At 45.1% G+C, this 21,310-nt stretch overlaps 1 protein-coding gene across 5 annotated transcripts in view; it reads left to right on the top strand.

The window, feature by feature from the left end:
- slc8a3 (solute carrier family 8 member 3) overlaps positions 1-21,310 on the top strand; it is an 810,619-nt gene that overhangs the window by 726,300 nt on the left and 63,009 nt on the right. For 4 of the 5 annotated variants that reach the window (XM_070878885.1, XM_070878889.1, XM_070878888.1 and 1 more), the window contains one exon: positions 7,286-7,393. The exons of the other annotated variant lie outside the window; for it this stretch is intronic. In XM_070878885.1, coding sequence (XP_070734986.1) covers positions 7,286-7,393 — 108 coding nt within the window. The remainder of the gene's footprint in view (positions 1-7,285; positions 7,394-21,310) is intronic. 5 annotated transcript variants of the gene reach the window in all.

Raw genomic sequence — 21,310 nt, 5'->3', positions numbered from 1 at the left:
AGACACTGACAGAGACACACTGGGGGGGGGCATCCCAGCACGCTGTTGGAGGGCTCCCGGTGCTGTAGTCGGTAAGCAGAAAATGTTTTGTTTTATTTGATTTTTTAAAAATTATTTCTTATTAATTTTTTTTGATTAATTTATTAGTTGATTTATTGATGTTTTTATCATTTATTATTGATGATGGCTCTTTATTTGTAAAACTGAAGTGTTTAATGTTTGTAAACTTCCCTTTAAACCCCCCTCCCCCCCCTTCCCTACGCCTGATTTGTAACCTACGCCTGATTTTCTAAAGTGCAGACAAGGTTTTTTCGAGCGTGCAAAAATCTTCACTTACTCCATTCTAAGTTAGTTTGGAGTAAGTTTTCACTGCCGAAACTTTGAAAACAGGCGTAAGTGGCCGGACACGCCCCCTTTTGAAAAAAAAATTCTGTTCCAAAGTGAAACTGTTCTAACTGACTAGAACTGGAGCAAACTAAATGCCGAGAATTTGAATTTCTAAGATACTCCATTCTACACCAGTTGCTCCAAAAAATCAGGAGCAACTGAGGCCGAAACTTGGGCCCATTAACACTAATTCAACTGGTCCACACATGCTTATGTAATAGGCAACAGCATATTTTCTATGGAACTAGTGATTGCCATGTCTCAAACGTGAACCACAAGGCCCACGTCAAAATATCCTTCCTGTCTGGCAGCATTTAAATTTCTTAGAGAACTGGTGGCATTTGCTTGGCTTGCAGGCTGATTTAGTTTGACAGGCGAATATTTTGAGAGTTATGTTATTTGATGGAGAACCTTTAGGAACAGTCCCCATTTTGTCAGATTTCAGAGTCCAAAGTGACTGTCCAGCAAGCAAAATAGTTATCAGATGTATTTCCATCCCTGTCATAACATTACTGAATTTACTCCAGGGATACCAGTGTTGCAAAAATCAGTGTCGCTTAATAGGACGGGAAACACAATGACTGTGCAAAATGTTGAAATAAGTTGGGTATGTTTGTACTTTTATTCCCTGTATTCATTCTCACTGGCAAAGGCATTTATTGCCCATCCCTAGTTGCCTAACGATCTTTGTAGTGGTTTGATACAGCTGAGTGGTTTGCTTGACCACTTCAGGAGGCAGTTAACGGTCAACCATGTTAGTGTGGGACTGCAGTCACATATAGGCCAGACCGGGTAAGGACGGCAGGTTTCCTTCCCTTGAGGGCATCAGTGAACCAGCTGTGTATTTACCACAAACTGACAGCTTCATGGACACTTTTACTGATATCATATTTTTTATTTCCAAATTTTTTTAACTGAATTCAATTTCTCAAAATGCCGTGGTGGAATTTAAATTTGTGTTCTCTGGATTATCAGTCTGGGCCTTTTGATTACTCATCCAGTAACACAACCATTACACAGCCATCCCCCTAATTATTAATGGGCTGGATTCACCAGCAATAATTTTTCTGATATCTTTCAAATTGAAGCTACAGTATGAGAAGAAAAAGGCACACTGGTCCTCTCACAATAATGGGGAACTTGCAGATGTCCCCCCTGATTTTAGTCTTCCACCATACCCCCAGTGCCTACTCTGCTGGGCCGGTAGGGGAAAAATAAAGAGCAGTACTGGTAGGGGCAGGGGTGCATGGTTTTTCTTGATTTTACAGCCCATCTTATACTACTGCTGTCTCCTTCTTGGTTCTGTATCTTTCCATGTTTTCTTCTTCATTATTGCACAGTGCTCTGTTTGTTTCCAGTAGCTGGTGTTTCCCCCTTTTAACTTACTCAGTCTTAATTTAGTAGGCCCGGGAGCACTGCTAATTCCTGTCCCAGGCCATTAATATATAGGTCTACTCGCTGGAAAGGTTTAACGCTGGCAGAAGAGGGAGGACACTTGAGCTCAGTTGCAGGCATTTCAAACCTCCAGCTGTGCATTGGGCCTCTAAGAGAAGGGCTTTCTCACTGATGGAAAAACTCCCAATTGCATCCAAACATCCTAGAGGGGCATCCTAAAAAATACTAAGTACACGTTTCTGCCTCTCTGTCTTTGGCCCAAGCTGACTCTGGTTTGTGGGCTCTGACACAAGCCATAGCATCGCTTTTCACTGGGTGCTCCTGCACTATGGTCCACAGTGTGTTTTTATCAAAGAAAAATGGGTTGGGAGGCCATGAATGCCATTCCTACCTCATTTGCATCATTGGCCGTGCAGTCCAGTCCCCTTTCCCCCTCCCCACCCCCCTCCACAAACACACGCCCTCAGAAAACACTGGAAGTTCAGAGGCCATGTAAAGAGGACAGACGCCCAGGGAAAATAACCTTTGCACTTGGGAAAATGGGCATTTCCTGGGGTAAAGGTCAAGAAAATCAGTCATCAGTGTCCATGTCAAGCAATCACTGCACCCCGCATGGTGCCTTAAACCCAGCCTCTGAAGGGTACCTTCCACTGCACAAGGTTTTTTTCCCCATTACAGCCACCCTTGTGGCCTTTCTAATTGAGATTGCAAGAATATGGGCACTTATGTGGGTCTCACAAATGGGAACATGATTGAGACTGCCCAGCTTACTTCATGCAGGACCCCAAGAGAGCCAGCAGAAAGCAGACACCCCATCTTGTTTGTTTTATTTGAATTCAAATCTAGGTCCCAGAGGGAAGGGGACAATGTGCAGACCCACTGCACCATCCAGATTTGAGCAACTTCCATTTGACCAATTGTGGCTCAGTGGGTAGCACATTCACCTCTGAGTCCGAAGGTTGTGGGTTCAAGCCCCACTCCAGAGACTTGGGCACAAAAAAATCTAGGCTGACACTCCAGCGCACTGCTGAGGGCGTGCTTCACTGTCGGAGGTGCTGTTTTTTGGATGAGACATTAAACCAACGCCCCATCTGTTCTCTCAAGTGGACGTAAAAGATTTCATGGCACTATTTTGAAGAAGTGTAGTGGAATTATCCTCGTGTCCTGGCCAATATTTATCCCTCAATCAACATACCAAAAAAACAGATTATCTGGTCATTATCACATTGCTGTGTGAGGGAGCTAGCTTGTGCCCCAATTGGCTGCCACGTTTCCCATATTACAACAGTGACTACACTCTAAAAGTACTTCATTGGCGCTTTGAGATGTCCAGTGGTCGTAAAAGGCACTATATAAATCCAAGTCTTCCTTTTTTCTTTTTATTGGATTGTGACTTGGGCTGTGAGAGGATTGGAAATACTAATAAAGAAGGTTTGATGTCATTTACACACTGTAAAGCAGGGGTGGATATTTCAAAGAGAAGGGTAGAAACCATTTCATTCTCCACTTCTGGAATCATGCTTCCTGTGACTTTGCCGATATCCTCATTTGTACAGAATTAGCCTCAGGCAGACCTGCCGTTTCAGATCTCTGCTCACTTACCCTCACAATTTACATTGTAATCTCCTGTGTGTCACATTCACTGCTGGATAGTACTTTTATATTTGCTGAAGATCTAATCGGAGTTGCTGGACAACAGAAGATTTTGTGCATTTAGAGTGTCTATAAAATACAATGTAGACAATGTAAAGGTAAAGCCTAAAACTAGAGGATCCAATTTAGTTTTCAACTTTACAGAAAGCAAATTGGAAATATTCTGCCATTGTGGTCCAGTTGAGTCATCATAAATAATGCAGCAAGCAGTGAAAGCACACCTTTGGAGAGATTACTGCATTCGTCTCTTACTAATCAGAACATTTAATGTATAAAACTTAATCATCTTGAAACTGAAGCTGGGAGTAAACCTGCAATATGCTGCTGGTCACCTTCAGAAAATTAATTTGTCTGAAGTCTGAAGTTAACACATAGACAACCTGCTGGGATTGTGTCTGCAGGGAGCCTGTGTTGCTGATGCTGTCAGGCATTCTGGGATCATAATATGGTGGAATTCTGCATTAGGATGGAGAATGAAACAGTTAATTCAGAGACCATGGTCCAGAACTTAAAGAAGGCTAACTTTGAAGGTATGAGGCGTGAATTAGCTAGGATTGATTGGCGAATGATACTTCAGGGGTTGACTGTGGATGGGCAATGGCAGACATTTAGAGACCGCATGGATGAACTACAACAATTGTACATTCCTGTCTGGCGTAAAAATAAAAAAGGGAAGGTAGATCAACCGTGGCTATCAAGGGAAATCAGGGATAGTATTAAAGCCAAGGAAGTGCCATACAAATTGGCCAGAAATAGCAGTGAACCTGGAGACTGGGAGAAATTTAGAACTCAGCAGAGGAGGACAAAGGGTTTGATTAGGGCAGGGAAAATGGAGTACGAGAAGAAGCTTGCAGGGAACATTAAGACGGATTACAAAAGTTTCTATAGATATGTAAAGAGAAAAAGGTTAGTAAAGACAAACGTAGGTCCCCTGCAGTCAGAATCAGGGGAAGTCATAACAGGGAACAAAGAAATGGCGGACCAATTGAACAAGTACTTTGGTTCGCTATTCACTAAGGAGTACACTAACAACCTTATGGATATAAGAGGGGTCAGAGGGTCTAGTAAGGAGGAGGAACTGAGGGAAATCCTTATTAGTCAGGAAATTGTGTTGGGGAAATTAATGGGATTAAAGGCCGATAGATCCCCAGGGCCTGATGGACTGCATCCCAGAGTACTTAAGGAGGTGGCCTTGGAAATAGCGGATGCATTGACAGTCATTTTCCAACATTCCATTGACTCTGGATCAGTTCCTATCGAGTGGAGGGTAGCCAATGTAACCCCACTTTTTAAAAAAGGAGGGAGAGAGAAAACAGGGAATTATAGACCGGTAAGCCTGACATCGGTAGTGGGGAAGATGATGGAATCAATTATTAAGGATGTCATAGCAGCGCATTTGGAAAGAGGTGACATGATAGGTCCAAGTCAACATGGATTTGTGAAAGGGAAATCATGCTTGACAAATCTTCTGGAATTTTTTGAGGATGTTTCCAGTAGAGTGGACAAGGGAGAACCAGTTGATGTGGTATATTTGGACTTTCAGAAGGCTTTCGACAAGGTCCCACACAAGAGATTAATGTGCAAAGTTAAAGCACATGGGGTTGGGGGTAGTGTGCTGACATGGATTGAGAACTGGTTGTCAGACAGGAAGCAAAGAGTAGGAGTAAATGGGTACTTTTCAGAATGGCAGGCGGTGACTAGTGGGGTACCGCAAGGTTCTGTGCTGGGGCCCCAGCTGTTTACATTGTACATTAATGATTTAGACGAGGGGATTAAATGTAGTATCTCCAAATTTGCAGATGACACTAAGTTAGGTGGCAGTGTGAGCTGCGAGGAGGATGCTATGAGGCTGAGTGGGCAAATGCATGGCAGATGAAGTATAATGTGGATAAATGTGAGGTTATCCACTTTGGTGGTAAAAACAGAGAGACAGACTATTATCTGAATGGTGACAGATTAGGAAAAGGGGAGGTGCAACGAGACCTGGGTGTCATGGTACATCAGTCATTGAAGGTTGGCATGCAGGTACAGCAGGCGGTTAAGAAAGCAAATGGCATGTTGGCCTTCATAGCGAGGGGATTTGTCAGGGGCAGGGAGGTGTTGCTACAGTTGTACAGGGCATTGGTGAGGCCACACCTGGAGTATTGTGTACAGTTTTGGTCTCCTAACCTGAGGAAGGACATTCTTGCTGTTGAGGGAGTGCAGCGAAGGTTCACCAGACTGATTCCCGGGATGTCGGGACTGACCTATCAAGAAAGACTGGATCAACTGGGCTTGTATTCACTGGAGTTCAGAAGAATGAGAGGGGACCTCATAGAAACGTTTAAAATTCTGATGGGTTTAGACAGGTTAGATGCAGGAAGAATGTTCCCAATGTTGGGGAAGTCCAGAACCAGGGGTCACAGTCTAAGGATAAGGGGTAAGCCATTTAGGACCGAGATGAGGAGAAACTTCTTCACCCAGAGAGTGGTGAACCTGTGGAATTCTCTACCACAGAAAGTTGTTGAGGCCAATTCACTAAATATATTCAAAAAAGAGTTAGATTTAGTCCTTACTACTAAGGGGATCAAGGGGTATGGTGAGAAAGCAGGAATGGGGTACTGAAGTTGCATGTTCAGCCATGAACTCATTGAATGGCGGTGCAGGCTAGAAGGGCCGAATGGCCTACTCCTGCACCTATTTTCTATGTTTCTATGTTTCTATCAGGAGAGGCTTCCCTTATTTCACTGGCAAATTTGGACAGGATCAGTTTGCTGATGCAAACAGGAAAACTGGGAATGCAATTGGGAGAAACATAGGAAGGAACAGGAGTAGGCCATTCAGCCCCTTGAGCCCGTCTACCATTCAATTAGATCATGGCTGATCTGTATCTTAACTCCATCTGGTTCCGTAACCTTCTGCAGGCTGTATGAACCTGATTTGCATTTTAAAAGAGGCCAATCGCCTGAAGCAGGCAGGTGCTTCGGATGCCCAGTTTTAGCCCCTGTGAAAGTCTACTGATCCTATTTTGTGGCCATCACTGCCCCAGGAACGCCAATTCCGGCACGTTTAAATGGACCCCATGAATTGTCCATCCATCTAATTTGCAGTTTATTGGGCCTTGCTGTTTACGTATTGGCTGCCACATTTGCCTACATAACAATTGTGACTGAACCTCAAAGTAGCCATTGGTCATGAAATGCGTTGGCAGGTTCTCAGAATGCGATGGAGCAGCATGTAAATGCAAGTTGTCACTTTAATGTCATTGTGTGGAGGTAGAGTCGAATAATTTCTAGGCACTTATGTGATAATTCATGGTAACCAATCCATGTAGATGTATTACAGTGAGGTTACAAAACATTTTCACTCCTATTAATAGACACTGTGACCACTTACAGTGTACTAGCATATCTCCTTTTGCTGTTGCTCATGCTTCGTTAGAAGAAATGGGGGGTGAAATTAAAGACATTGGAAATGAAAATCAGGCAGGGTGCATAACTGTCGGCCAATCTGTTACCACTTGTTTTGTGTCCCTGCCACAGTTAAATGTCAGCCCTCTGCTCTTTTATAGTGACAGACATGTAAGACTATATAATACTTAAAGTATTATTCTGTTTGCAACTTTGCTTCTCCCTTTAAGGCCACAAAGACTTATTTCAGAAGTTAATCACATCGTGAGGTCAATTGAAGTCTAATTGCTCCGAGTTATATCCTGAGTTTAAATAGAGAATATTTTACCGTTCCAAAATGATTGCTTTTCTTTCCCTCTTTTTATACTTTTTTTTTAAGTGTGATGAGAAATTTGCATGTATGATAAGTAATCTCGACACTTTCAATATGACTGGATTACTTCCCACTTCTCTTTTGAAAGACTGCGATGATGTCACAATCAATACTCCAGCAGCATGTGAACAAAAAAGTGAAAGAAAGAAACTTGCCCGTGAATTGCATGGACGTAAACATTTAGAACATCCAGGGGGTTTGTATGCTGTCTGCTGCCCTGAGTATGTCCTTTCACCTTGCTGAAGATAGATATCTGTTGTGTTGCTCATGAGGAAACTCTGGCCGGGAGTTTCCAATCCCGTCATCCACTGTAGCAGAGCCTCCCATTTCCTGATATAATTTCTGACCCCCTTCCTCAAAGTTGCCATCGTTTACTCACCAACTCATTAAGCTCCCATTTATGCGAGCTGAAAGTTTGTGTTTTACAAATATAAAGTTTGCGCAGACAACTTTAATGCCATTGTAATTTTATTGTCAATCCTTACTCTGTGCATGTCAAATGTTTCTTAACCACTGTTCTTCCCATTGGTGCCAGTGTAATGAAATATGAACTCTTAATGCTGAACTAGCTTTTAACCTAGGTGTTACCCGAAATACAGAGTGTGTGAGGTGGCTGGTTATTGCGTGTCAATACAAGCCTCTTGGGACTGAGGTGGCCCTCATCTCATGGTAGCTAAGTCTTGAGATGGACTTAATATAGTCTACACATCTTGTGCTGCTGCATGGACAACATGGTCTTACCCCCTTTCTCTCCTATGCAAGAACTGGAGGTGGCTGGTAGGACGGCATACTTATGCTGCTGCCTTGATGGACAACACCATCATCTGAGCATGTGCTTGCCATGCCACTAGCAGTACATTGCCATTAATCCACAGGACTGTAAACCTAATGGTACCACTACAAACTGCGAAGCCAGAAGAAATAGTCCTCTCCAATCTGGCATCCAAGCCATCCATAGAAGCAGTCTGAGCATGCAAAGAGGAGTCACAGATTGCCCTGAGGACCTCTGTCATGCTGCAGATACTCTCACAAACTGGAGTGAGCTCTGTGCGTGCAGCTGAACTCGCTGACATTTTGGCAATAATAATTGTATCTCGAGCAGTGAAAATAATGCTGCTAATGACTGCCCCTTTAAACTGCTGAAGGTATTTGCACCAAGTTAGAACATGCCATTTCCTGACACCCCCGCCCCCCCCCCAACAACCCACCCTTGCCCAGTGGGCAAGCTCTCACTCAGAGATATTTCCAACAACAGGAGCTCGCCTTCTTTATTCAAATAAGACTGTCCCTAGAATTAACAACTGATTCAATGAGCATGGCATCTGGTGGGCACCATTCCTGCCCGCGACGTCACAATTCTCATAAGGTTTGTGCATGTGCGGAAATTTGGATTCCGAAGACTTGGGAAGACAACTGCTGAAAGGCATGAGCGTGAGGCCAGTTTTGCGAATGTGCACTTATATCATTAGGATTGGATTGTACCGAGGCAAGCAGTTTCTGTTTAGTCGCCAATCCATGGGGTATGGTGTCAGTCAGGTTAATAACGGCAATGCTTACTGGCATTTTTTGCTGTTCGTGAAGAACTCCTGATCCCTGCTGTCCACCTGACGAGAGTTAAATCCCAAACTTGCAGGTCGTTTAACAACTGACATGACATTTCAAAACCAGGTCAACCCACTCTAGAAGACTTGGTATTCAGATACCTGACCTGCCAGCCCAACCTACGAATGGAACCTGCAACAGTAGACCAGCCAGTGACAGGAAAAAAAAGAAAGAATTTGCATTTATATAGCACCTTTCACAACCTCAGATCATCTGAAAGCACTTTACAGCCAATGAAGTACTTTTGAAGTGCAGTTGTTGTTGTAATGTTGGAAATGCGGCCGAAGATTTGCGCACAGCAAGGTCCCACAAACAGCAATGTGATTGTTGTGTATCTGTAAAGCATGCACTCCCATGTACGGCCACCAGGGAGCTCATAGAAACATAGAAACATAGAAACATAGAAGCATCCCTTGGGAGCACTGTATATAAGCCGACCCCAAGGCCTGTTACTCACTCTGGAGTGTCTTATTAAAGACTGAGGTCACTGTTACTTTAACCTCCCTATGTGCAGCCTCATTTGTGTTAGGAACACAATAACTGGCGATGAGAATACGAATCCAATGCAAAGATGCAGCAAACTGTGGGCACCCTGGAAAAGTTCTCAGGGGGTGAGGACTGGGAAGCCTATGTCGAATGGATAGACCAGTACTTTGTAGCCAATGAGCTGGACGGAAAAGAAAGCGCTGCAAAAAGGAGAGCGGTCCTCCTCACGGTCTGCAGGGCACCAACCTACAGCCTCATGGAGAATCTTCTGGCTTTGGTGAAACCCACAGATAAGTCGTATGAGGAGCTGTGTACACTGGTTCGGGAGCATCTTAACCCGAGGGATAGCGTGCCGATGGCGAGGTATCGGTTCTACACGTGCCAGCGATCTGAAGGTCAGGAAATGGCGAGCTACGTCGCCGAGCTAAGGCGACTTGCAGGACAATGTGAGTTTGATGGCTACCTAGAGCAAATGCTCAGAGACTTTTTTGTACTTGACATTGGCCACGAGACCATCCTATGAAAACTTTTGACTGTAGAGACACTGACCCTCAGTAAGGCCATTGCGATAACACAGGCGTTTATGTCCACCAGTGATAACACCAAACAGATCTCTCAGCACACAAGTGCTAGCAATGTTCATAAATTAACTGGAACTGTGTTTGCGAGCAAAAATGTACAGGGCAGAACCCATGAATCTGCAACTTCCAGCAGGCCTCAGGTGAACCAGATGACTCCGAGTCCCCAACAAAGGATGAGTGCAAGGCAATTCACACGTTGTTGGCGTTGTGGAGGCTTCCATTCAGCCTATTCATGCCACTTCAAAGGGTATGTTTGCAAGAGCTGTGGAACAATAGGGCACCTCCAACGAGCTTGCAAATGAGCTGCAAGCTTTGCAACACCTGTTAACCACCATGTGGCAGAGGAAGATCAGTCCATGGTGGATCAAAGCAATTTCGAGCCTCAAAGAGAGAAGGCAGATGCTGAAGTACACGGGGTGCACACATTTTCGACGAAATGTCCACCTATAATGCTAAACGTAAAATTGAATGGCTTACCCGTAGCCATGGAACTGGACAATGGCGCTAGCCAATCCATCATGAGTAAAAAGATGTTTGAGAGACTGTGGTGCAACAAGGTATTCAGACCAGCCCTGAGCCCCATCCACATGAAACTGAGAATGTACACCAAAGAGCTTATCACTGTCCTGGGCAGCGTCACCTACGAGGGCACAGTGCACGAACTGCCACTATGGATTGTCCCGGGCGATTGCCCCACACTGCTTGGAAGGAGCTGGCTGGGCAAAATCCGCTGGAACTGGGATGACATCCGAGCAGTATCACATGTCGATGAGGCCTCATGTACCCAGGTTCTTAACAAATTACCTTCCCTTTTTGAGCCAGGCATTGGAAACTTTTCCAGGGCGAAGGTGCGGATCCACTTGGTCCCAGAGGCATGACCCATCCACCACAAGGCGCGAGTGGTACCACACGTGATGAGGGAGAGAGTGGAAATCGAGCTGGACAGGCTGCAATGCGAGGGCATCATCTCCCCAGTGGAATTCAGCGAGTGGACCAGCCCGATTGTTCCAGTACTCAAAAGTGATGGCATGGTCAGGATTTGCGGCGATTATAAAGTAACTATTAATCGTTTCTCGCTACAGGACCAATACCCGCTACCTAAGGCAGATGACCTATTTGCGACGCTGGCAGGAAGCAAGATGTTCACCAAGCTTGACCTGACTTCGGCCTACATGACGCAGGAGCTGGAGGAGTCTTCGAAGGGCCTCACCTGTATCAACACGCATAAGGGACTGTTCATCTACAACAGATGCCCGTTTTGAATTCGGTCGGATGCAGCGATCTTCCAGAGAAAGATGGAGAACCTACTCAAGTCCGTACCACACACAGTGGTCTTTCAGGATGACATATTGGTCATGGGTCGGGACACCGTCGAGCACCTAAAAAGCCTGGCGGAGGTCCTCCAGCGACTGGTTCGCGTAGGGCTGCGGCTGAAGAGGTCGAAATGCATTTTCATGGCAACGGAAGTGGAGTTTTTGGGGAGAAAGATCACGGCGGACGGCATTCGGCCCACAGACGCCAAGACAGAGACTATCAGGAACGCGCTCAGGCCACAGAACGTCACAGAGCTGCGGTCGTTCCTGGGACTCCTCAACTATTTTGGTAACTTCCTACCAGGATTAAGCACCCTTTTAGAGCCCCTACATGTGTTATTGCGCAAAGGTGAGAACTGGGTATGGGGAAAAAACCAAGTAATTGCTTTTGAGAAAGCCAGAAACATTTTATGCTCCAACAAGCTGCTTGTATTGTATACCCCATGTAAAAGACTTGTGCTAGCATGTGACGCGTCGTCGTATGGAGTCGGATGTGTATTACAACAAGCTAACATTGTGGGGAAGTTGCAACCTGTCGCCTATGCTTCCAGGAGCTTGTCTAAGGCCGAGAGGGCCTACAGCATGATTGAGAAAGAGACATTAGCGTGTGTGTTCGGGGTAAAGAAAATGCATCAGTACCTGTTTGGCCTCAAATTTGAGCTGGAAACAGATCACAAGCCCCTCACATCTCTGTTTGCTGAAAACAAGGGGATAAATACTAATGCCTCAGCCCGCATACAAAGGTGGGCACTTGCGCTATCAGCATATAACTATACCATCCGCCACAGGCCAGGCACTGAGAACTGTGCGGATGCTCCCAGTCGGCTACCATTGCCCACCACGGGGGTGGAAATGGCGCAGCCTGCAAACTTGTTGATGGTGGCGCAGCCCGCAGACTTGTTGATGGTCATGGAAGTGTTTGAAAATGATAAATCACCTGTCACGGCCCGCCAGATTTGGACTTGGACCAGCCAAGATCCTCTGCTGTCCCTAGTAAAAAAACTGTGTACTGCATGGGAGCTGGGCCAGAATCCCCGTTGAAATGTAAGAGCTAATCAAGCCGTTCCAGCGGCGAAAGTACAAGCGGTCCATTCAGGCAGACTGCCTGTTGTGGGGTAACTGCGTAGTGCTACCAGAAAAGGGCAGGGAGATGTTCATCTCGGATCTCCACAGCACACACCCGGGTATAGTAATGATGAAAGCGATAGCCAGATTCCACGTGTGGTGGCCCGGTATCGACTCTGACTTAGAGTCCTGTGTACAGCAATGCAGTGTATGTGCTCAGTTGAGCAACGCTCCCAGAGAGGCACCACCAAGTTTGTGGTCCTGGCCCTCCAGACCATAGTCGAGAATACATGTCAACTATGCGGGCCCGTTTCTCGGTAAAATGTTCCTGGTGGTGGTGGTGGATGCTTTTTCAAAATGGATTGAATGCGAAATAATGTCGGGAAGCACCGCCACCGCCACCGCCACCATTGAAAGCCTGAGGGCCATGTTTGCCACCCACGGCCTGCCTGACATACTGGTCAGTGACAACGGGCCATGTTTCACCAGTGCCGAATTTAAACAATACAGTGGAGGAGGATTTCCTGGAGTGCATAAGGGATGGTTTTCGAGACCAATATGTCGAGGAACCAACTAGGGGGGAGGCCATCTTAGACTGGGTGTTGTGTAATGAGAGAGGATTAATTAGCAATCTCGTTGTGCGAGGCCCCTTAGGGAAGAGTGACCATAATATGGTGGAATTCTACATTAGGATGGAGAATGAAACAGTTAATTCAGAGACCATGGTCCAGAACTTAAAGAAGGGTAACTTTGAAGGTTTGAGGCGTGAATTGGCTAGGATAGATTGGCGAATGATACTTAAGGGGTTGACAGTGGATGGGCAATGGCAGACATTTAGAGACCGCATGGATGAACTACAACAATTGTACATCTCTGTCTGGCGTAAAAATAAAAAAGGGAAGGAGGCTCAACCGTGGCTATCAAGGGAAATCAGGGATAGTATTAAAGCCAAGGAAGTGGCATACAAATTGGCCAGAAATAGCAGCGAACCCGGGGACTGGGAGAAATTTAGAACTCAGCAGAGGAGGACAAAGGGTTTGATTAGGGCAGGGAAAATAGAGTACGAGAGGAAGCTTGCAGGGAACATTAAAATGGACTGCAAAAGCTTCTATAGATATGTAAAGAGAAAAAGGTTAGTAAAGACAAACGTAGGTCCCCTGCAGTCAGAATCAGGGGAAGTCATAACGGGGAACAAAGAAATGGCAGACCAATTGAACAAGTACTTAGCGCGAATGTTTTCCTGGAAGAATCACTCGACACTCGGGGTCGGTTCCAACGCCAAAACGGCCTTTATTACACCGGCGGGGAGAGAGCCTCTGGTCCAACTCCAGGCACTCCACTCTCCCGAACAAAGAAATTCATCGATACTTATATGTTTTACAATAGTTCATTACAGTTACTCAGCCCACTTCGGCTGGACACAATCCAATCATAATGATTATAGATTACATATAGGTTTAAATAAGCCAATAGAATTAACCCTGGTCCATCAGGGGGCTGCATGATCAGTTTGTGACAGTTGGGGGCTGATCCCTATCCGTGTGATGCTCTCCAGGCCCCCCTTACTTCATTGCTCATGGATTCTGCCGATGCCTAGCTCCTTATCTCTATGGTTGTTAGGCACCCTATATGGGGGTCACTGACTTGAGGACATTCCGTACTAGGTACCGCAGTGTTCTATATACTATCTTGTCTCAAGCTGTTGATTCAAGACAGTCCTGAGACCAGGCTCTGCAGGGTCAGTGCTCAGTCAGCAGCTTTAGCTAACTTGGCTAACCGAGCCCCCATCATGCTTTGCTAAGCCCCATGGCAGCCATTTTATATTTGGCTAACATTTTAAACATACATACATACATATATATTTATATATCCAGCAGGTGCCTTTGCCTTCCTACAACAATCCTCCCTTTCGGTAAGGGACTACTTGGAGTTTCCTTTAACCGACACTTTGTTCTGTTAACGTGTGCCTACCCACTCCTTTCTAATGGGTATTTGAGCACCGCCCGGTATTCCCTGCCCCAGCGTGCTGGCCAGTCACACGGTTTCGGGAGTTCTGGTTGCTTATATCAAATTAATAAAGGTCAAATCCTCCTGCCCTTCTGTTAGACAGGCCCTTCTAATCTCCCGGGACTTAGCTCGGTTTCTTCGTCGTGTGTGTTGCTACCACAATTGACAAGCCATGACGCCCCATGTTACCGCTCGGACCAGTTGTACCCGACCAGTACGTGTGATATTATTCGAATCCAGGGGTGGATGTTCATATTCATTCCCCAGTCCCAAACCTTCCTCCACCAACTCGGGTCTCATAACACTATGTCAGTATCCTCTTCCAGTACTTTGATTTTAGTTTGCAATTGGTGGTAGAGCTTTACGGATTGTCCTACTCTGAGCCTCAGTTCCCTTAACACCTCGGCTAGATGTGGGATGAGGACCTGGTCTGGTTCGTCATACTCCTGTAAGTGATCATGGAGTTGGTCGGTTACGTTAATGGTTTTGGTATGTCGACGTTTAACCTGGGTGATGTGGGCTTGCCCAATCGTAACGGGTCGTAGTGGGGCAAAACAAAAGTTTGGCTGTGGGATCAGGCACTGTAGGTCATTGTACTGGTATGAACATTCTGTGGTAAAGACGCAGTACTTTTCCTTCCCTCCGTAGCCTGTCCTAGCGAAGTGAGCGTGTGCGGGCACTATTTCTAGTACATACCCGTCGGTTCGGTTAAACCCACACTCGTCTAATTCCCCCCGGCCCACTGGGTGAGGACACATGGTAATCTCCCCCCTTTGCTTGCATCCTGCTAGGGAAATCCCGGTGAGTGTATCATTTCGGTGGACGGCGGATGTTGTGGTCAGATAGTAACGGAGAGAGGCGTTTTCCCGTATTACCCCGATATTCTCCAGCTGGTACAGTGGAAATGGTCCCGAATCTGGGGGTGGCTATAGGGATCATAAGAACTATCCCTATCCCATTATTCTTACCCATTTGGCAATCGGGGATCGCTGGGTACACTCTGGTCAGTCCTTTCAGAGTACAGTTGTCCAGCGTCCCCTTCTGGCTGGCCAACTGAGCTATATGCGAGGTGTCTATCCAATCGGGTACCTCCCCCATTTGGATCTGGTCGAGGTTGTGTCGTATCTGTCCCACCATCCATAGGCCGTAAGCGTGACAGAGTTGCCCCTGTCTAGATTTTCCGGTATCCTCTTTCTCTCTGTCAATGAGGCGATTAATGGTTTTTGCGTGTGCTTCCAGGACTGTGATGCCGTCCAATTGGATTTCGGCACCCTCATTCCCGAGTTCGGCCTGATCTTCCTGATTCCACTCTATCCGTTCTAATAGTCCCTTCATCACCCCTCTGAGCTGTCCCACCCTTTCATTTAGCCCTTGTATGTCCAGTGAGTTTACCACGGAGGTTCCGGTATTAAAGCCAGTAGCAACATCATTAACTATTCCTCGCTTAGTTCTATGAACTGGCTCCTGTCCTCGGAATCTACTGGCACCCATGGCATGGCATCCTGCTGCATTACTACTTTACTTAACACTTTATACATATTTCTTGCCTGCTCTGTACAATATTCCGGCATTTGTATGCCTGAGACATTGATCAGGACAGGCATAATTTCATGTTTGACATTATCATATAATAGTTCACCCTTGTTGAACAGTACAATCCCATTTTCTGGTCCCTTAGTAGTTATGGGGCATGGCAATTCCTCATGCTGTGTGGTGGTTCTTATGGGGCGCGGTGTGGGAGGGGATGAGAAGCATTAATAAAACGATATTGCGGCAGCCGCTACCTCCTCGTAGTATCCACACAGCCCCACCCCCTTTTTGTGGGTGACTAACGGTTGTGATTGGGCAGGGGGCGCACAAATGATCCCAAATACATTTATCGAGCCTCTTGGCCTCCCTTCGCCCAATGCAACTGCTCCTTGTACCCGTGGAGCATTGCACGCATACTTTGTCCTTATTCAGGTTCACTTGCAGCCATGCATTAAAATAAATCCTGTCCTTGCTCCAGTCCTTGGCTGCTGGGATGCACATTCCATCCGTTAAATTAAACAAGACTCCATAGTTCATGTAGTTGTTTATTTCCTTAGTGCGCTGCAATCCGTTGGTATCATCCAGTGTTTGCGTGGGTCTTAAGGTTCCCAATATTATGAGTTGAATCAGTCGTCGCGGTCCCATCTCGGTGAGTTTTATCTGCAATTTTAAACAGACAGTCTGGTCGTCACCAGGTGTTAGGTTCTGGTCTACTTGTGTCGCGGTCACTCTGTGGAATCGGAGGTAAGGATTAGGTTATCCATATTCTTTATAGTCGTACCATCTCTATCACTTCATGTCCCTGTCTGGGCTGCCGTCGGTTTTGTATTTGAGCCTGCTGTGTTTGAGCCTGCACGATGACCCATCTAAATATTATCCAAACTCCAATCAACACCAATGCCACCACTATTCCTCCAAACATCCCAGTCTGCTTTACTGTTAGGTTGGGTTTGTGGACTACACCTATCCCCTGTGGGGTACATTGGCTCGATTGCCATAGGTGATGGTGCTATGGCTGCACACTGCACTATCCGTCTGGTCCCGTTTTTAAAAATCTCTTCCAGCCTGTTTATCTTAACTTTTAATTCTTGACCAGCTAGTTCTGTTTTATTTTTATTCTGACTATCCCATCATTTCCTCTGTCTGTCAGGTGATTCTTCTTTATTTTAGTAAGAAATTCAAATTAGTAAGGTCCAGTGTAAAACAGCTGTCAATGGAAAGGGTTAACTCCTTTACAGGTTTGTAAGAAGGCCTGATGTCATTACGTGACTTCGCGTAATCATCCAAATCTTTGTGCCTTCAAAACTTGCTTAGAAATTAGGAATCCGTTAAAACAGCAGAAATCATTAGTAAAGTGGTCATAATAAAAATCTTCTCATCGGGAAAGACAGCATTTTAGATTAAACTCCAAATTTTCTAAACTTCTAATTCAAGTACTTGCCAAAGATTTTTTTTTTAAATGAGAGACTGAAATCCAATTTTCACACAAGCTGTAAACATTCCAACATTTTTTTTTAACGGTTCCGTTCACTGGGCAAATCTTGTGTTTTATTTCTCTCTCTGCTGAGTTCGCATAGCTTAGATCTTTTCTCCTTGGTTATTTTCAAAACCCTCCGGCTTGTTTAGACTGTTTGGGACTTTTCTTGATAAACACCGTCTATTCTGGAACTCTTTCCAAACTGCAGTGAAACTTTCTCGTAATTTAAAATCATTATCAATGTAGAGTGTCTTTTATCTCTTCCAATTTTTTTTTCCTTTTCCCAATTGAACCAATATCTTTTTCACAACAAACATCAACTAGTATTTAGTAAGTTATGTCTTTTTCCATCACAAACATATTTTTTTCAGCACTTATTTAGTACGTAACATCTTTTTTCAAACCTTTTAGTTTTATTTCTTTTTTTTAAAGAGATCAGATTTAACTTTTTGTTTTAAATGTATCGCATTTTGTTGTGCCTTTTCTTAACCAGTGGTACTTGAAACCTTCACAACAAAATTAATTCTTCACTGTTCCCATCCTGATTTCTGCTCCCCTTTTGCAGAATTTATATTTATTGTTGAATTACAAAATGTCAAATATGGTAATACTGTTTTTTTTTTGCCTAACTTCTGTTTTAGAAGCTGATCAAAAACTTTAATCTTTTGCTCTGTAACTTCAATTTTGTGATACAGTATCTCATAAATTACATTTTTTTTTAAGCTTTAGCTTCTGACGCAGCATGTGTAAAAATCTCTTTACTGAGCTAGAAGCTTTCGCGTCAAGGTTTTACACAAAGGAAAAATGGGACCTTACTTCCCCAGCCTGCAGCCTCAACACACCCACACAGGCTTCTTTTTTTTTAAAGGCATTACAGTTTCCCTTCTCTGTTCTTTATCTTATTCCTAGTCAGACATTCACAAAAGTCTCTTTTCATTCAACAAAGTTTATTGTTTAGCTGGCTCCATTCTTGGATCCATACTTCACTTAAGATAATCACTATCAGGTTTTTTTTATTTCTTACATATTGATTTACTTCCTCTGTTAATTTTACGTGGGCTTGCAGTATCAAGACCACAGCCTTTTCATTTTTATCTTTCTTTTCCTTCTCCCACCATTCCCGCTGATTTGCTGGCGGGTCCTGGGGGTCCCATCCTGACTTAATCATCTTCTCAATTAGTTTCTTTTGTTTTTCCGCCAGGTGGCGGGTAAGGGACCCTTCTGGTCCCCACTCGAGGTTATTTGCTTTATTGGCCATTCCTGGGTAGGACTAGAACCGTTAGGAATCTACTCTCAGAGGTCCGCTTTCTACCTAGCGTAACTTGTAGTAGACCGTCTCCTGGCTACTGTCAGGTCACAAGTTCTGCTGTTACACAAACTTATACAATTCTTAAAACGCATTTAAGCAATTCCCGCAGTGCCCCACGCCTCCTTAACGACTACCTACCACTGTTTTGTCTGTTGGTCCGACCCTGTTCACAGGTTTAGTTTCCGTTGGTCGCTGTGCACCGCCTGGTCTCCGGGGTATATTTTCAAATCACACTACTGGGTCTGGGAAGTGTCGCTCGGTATCACGATCCCACGGTCTAAGTGTGTTCCCTACGCCTACTTAGTTCCTGGCCGTCAAGTGGGACTAAAGTCCTCTTAATTCAGCCTCAGGCTAGGCGTTTGAGATATTAGACCGTCTCCTCGTGTCGATCAACCGGCTTCCACCTCCCACACCCTTTATAATTAAACATTTTTTATACTCACTCAGGTTTTTCCAAGGGCATCCAGCGACTCCGAGAAATCCTGTTCGTGACGCCACTGTTAGCGCGAATGTTTTCCTGGAAGAATCACTCGACACTCGGGGTCGGTTCCAACGCCAAAACGGCCTTTATTACACCGGCGGGGAGAGAGCCGCTGGTCCAACTCCAGGCACTCCATTCTCCCGAACAAAGAAATTAATCGATATTTATATGTTTTACAATAGTTCATTACAGTTACTCAGCCCACTTCGGCTGGACACAATCCAATCATAATGATTATAGATTACATATAGGTTTAAATGGGCCAATAGAATGAACCCTGGTACATCAGGGGGCTGCATGATCAGTTTGTGACAGTTGGGGGCTGATCCCTATCCATGTGATGCTCTCCAGGCCCCCCTTAACTTCGTTGCTCATGGATTCTGCCAGTGCCTAGCTCCTTATCTCTATGGTTGCTAGGCACTCTATATGGGGGTCACTGACTTGAGGACATTCCGTACTAGGTACCGCAGTGTTCTATATACTATCTTGTCTCAAGCTGTTGATTCAAGACATTCCTGAGACCAGGCTCTGCAGGGTCAGTGCTCAGTCAGCAGCTTTAGCTAACTTGGCTAACCGAGCCCCCATCATGCTTTGCTAAAACCCTGGCAGCAATTTTATATTTGGCTAACATTTTAAACATACATACACACATATATATTTATATATCCAGCAGGTGCCTTTGCCTTCCTACAACAGTACTTTGGTTTGGTATTCACTAAGGAGGACACAAACAACCTTCCGGATATAAAAGGGGTCAGAGGGTCCAGTAAGAAGGAGGAACTGAGGGAAATCCTTATTAGTCGGGAAAATGTGTTGGGGAAATTGATGGGATTGAAGGCCGATAAATCCCCAGGGCCTGATGGTCTGCATCCCAGAGTACTTAAGGAGGTGGAAACAGTGGATGCATTGACAGTCATTTTCCAACATTCCATAGACTCTGGATCAGTTCCTATGGAGCGGAGGGTAGCCAATACAACACCACTTTTTAAAACAGGAGGGAGAGAGAAAACAGGGAATTATAGACCGGTCAGCCTGACATCGGTAGTGGGTAAAATGATGGAATCAATTATTAAGGATGTCATAGCAGCGCATTTGGAAAGAGGTGACATGATAGATCGAAGTCAGCATGGATTTGTGAAAGGGAAATCATGCTTGACAAATCTTCTGGAATTTTTTGAGGATGTTTCCAGTAGAGTGGACACGGGAGAACCAGTTGATGTGGTGTATTTGGACTTTCAGAAGGCTTTCGACAAGGTCCCACACAAGAAATTAATGTGCAAAGTTAAAGCACATGGGATTGCGGGTAGTGTGCTGATGTGGATTGAGAACTGGTTGGCAGACAGGAAGCAAAGAGTAGGAGTAAATGGGTACTTTTCAGAATGGCAGGCAGTGACTAGTGGGGTACCGCAAGGTTCTGTGCTGGGGCCCCAGCTGTTTACATTGTACATTAATGATTTAGACGAGGGGATTAAATGTAGTATCTCCAAATTTGCGGATGACACTAAGTTGGGTGGCAGTGTGAGCTGTGAGGAGGATGCTATGAGGCTGCAGAGTGACTTGGATAGGTTAGGTGAGTGGGCAAATGCATGGCAGATGAAGTATAATGTGGATAAATGTGAGGTTATCCACTTTGGTGGTAAAAACAGAGAGACAGACTATTATCTGAATGGTGACAGATTAGGAAAAGGGGAGGTGCAATGAGACCTGGGTGTCATGGTACATCAGTCATTGAAGGTTGGCATGCAGGTACAGCAGGCGGTGAAGAAAGCAAATGGCATGTTGGCCTTCATAGCGAGGGGATTTGAGTACAGGGGCAGGGAGGTGTTACTACAGTTGTACAGGGCCTTGGTGAGGCCACACCTGGAGTATTGTGTCCAGTTTTGGTCTCCTAACTTGAGAAAGGACATTCTTGCTATTGAGGGAGTGCAGCGAAGGTTCACCAGACTGATTCCCGGGATGGCGGGACTGACATATCAAGAAAGACTGGATCAACTGGGCTTGTATTCACTGGAGTTCAGAAGAATGAGAGTGGATCTCATAGAAACGTTTAAAATTCTGATGGGTTTAGACCGGTTAGATGCCGGAAGAGTGTTCCCAATGTTGGGGAAGTCCAGAACCATGGGTCACAGTCTGAGGATAAGGGGTAAGCCATTTACGTCCGAGATGAGGAGAAACTTCGTCATCCAGAGAGTGGTGAACCTGTGGAATTCTCTACCACAGAAAGTAGTTGAGGCCAATTCACTAAATATATTCAAAAAGGAG

The sequence above is a fragment of the Pristiophorus japonicus genome, chromosome 4 (assembly GCF_044704955.1).
Source record: "Pristiophorus japonicus isolate sPriJap1 chromosome 4, sPriJap1.hap1, whole genome shotgun sequence".
Classification (NCBI taxonomy): Eukaryota; Metazoa; Chordata; class Chondrichthyes; family Pristiophoridae; genus Pristiophorus; species Pristiophorus japonicus.
The sequence above is the reverse complement of the archived record's forward strand: the minus strand, read 5'-3'. Positions and strand labels throughout refer to the sequence as shown.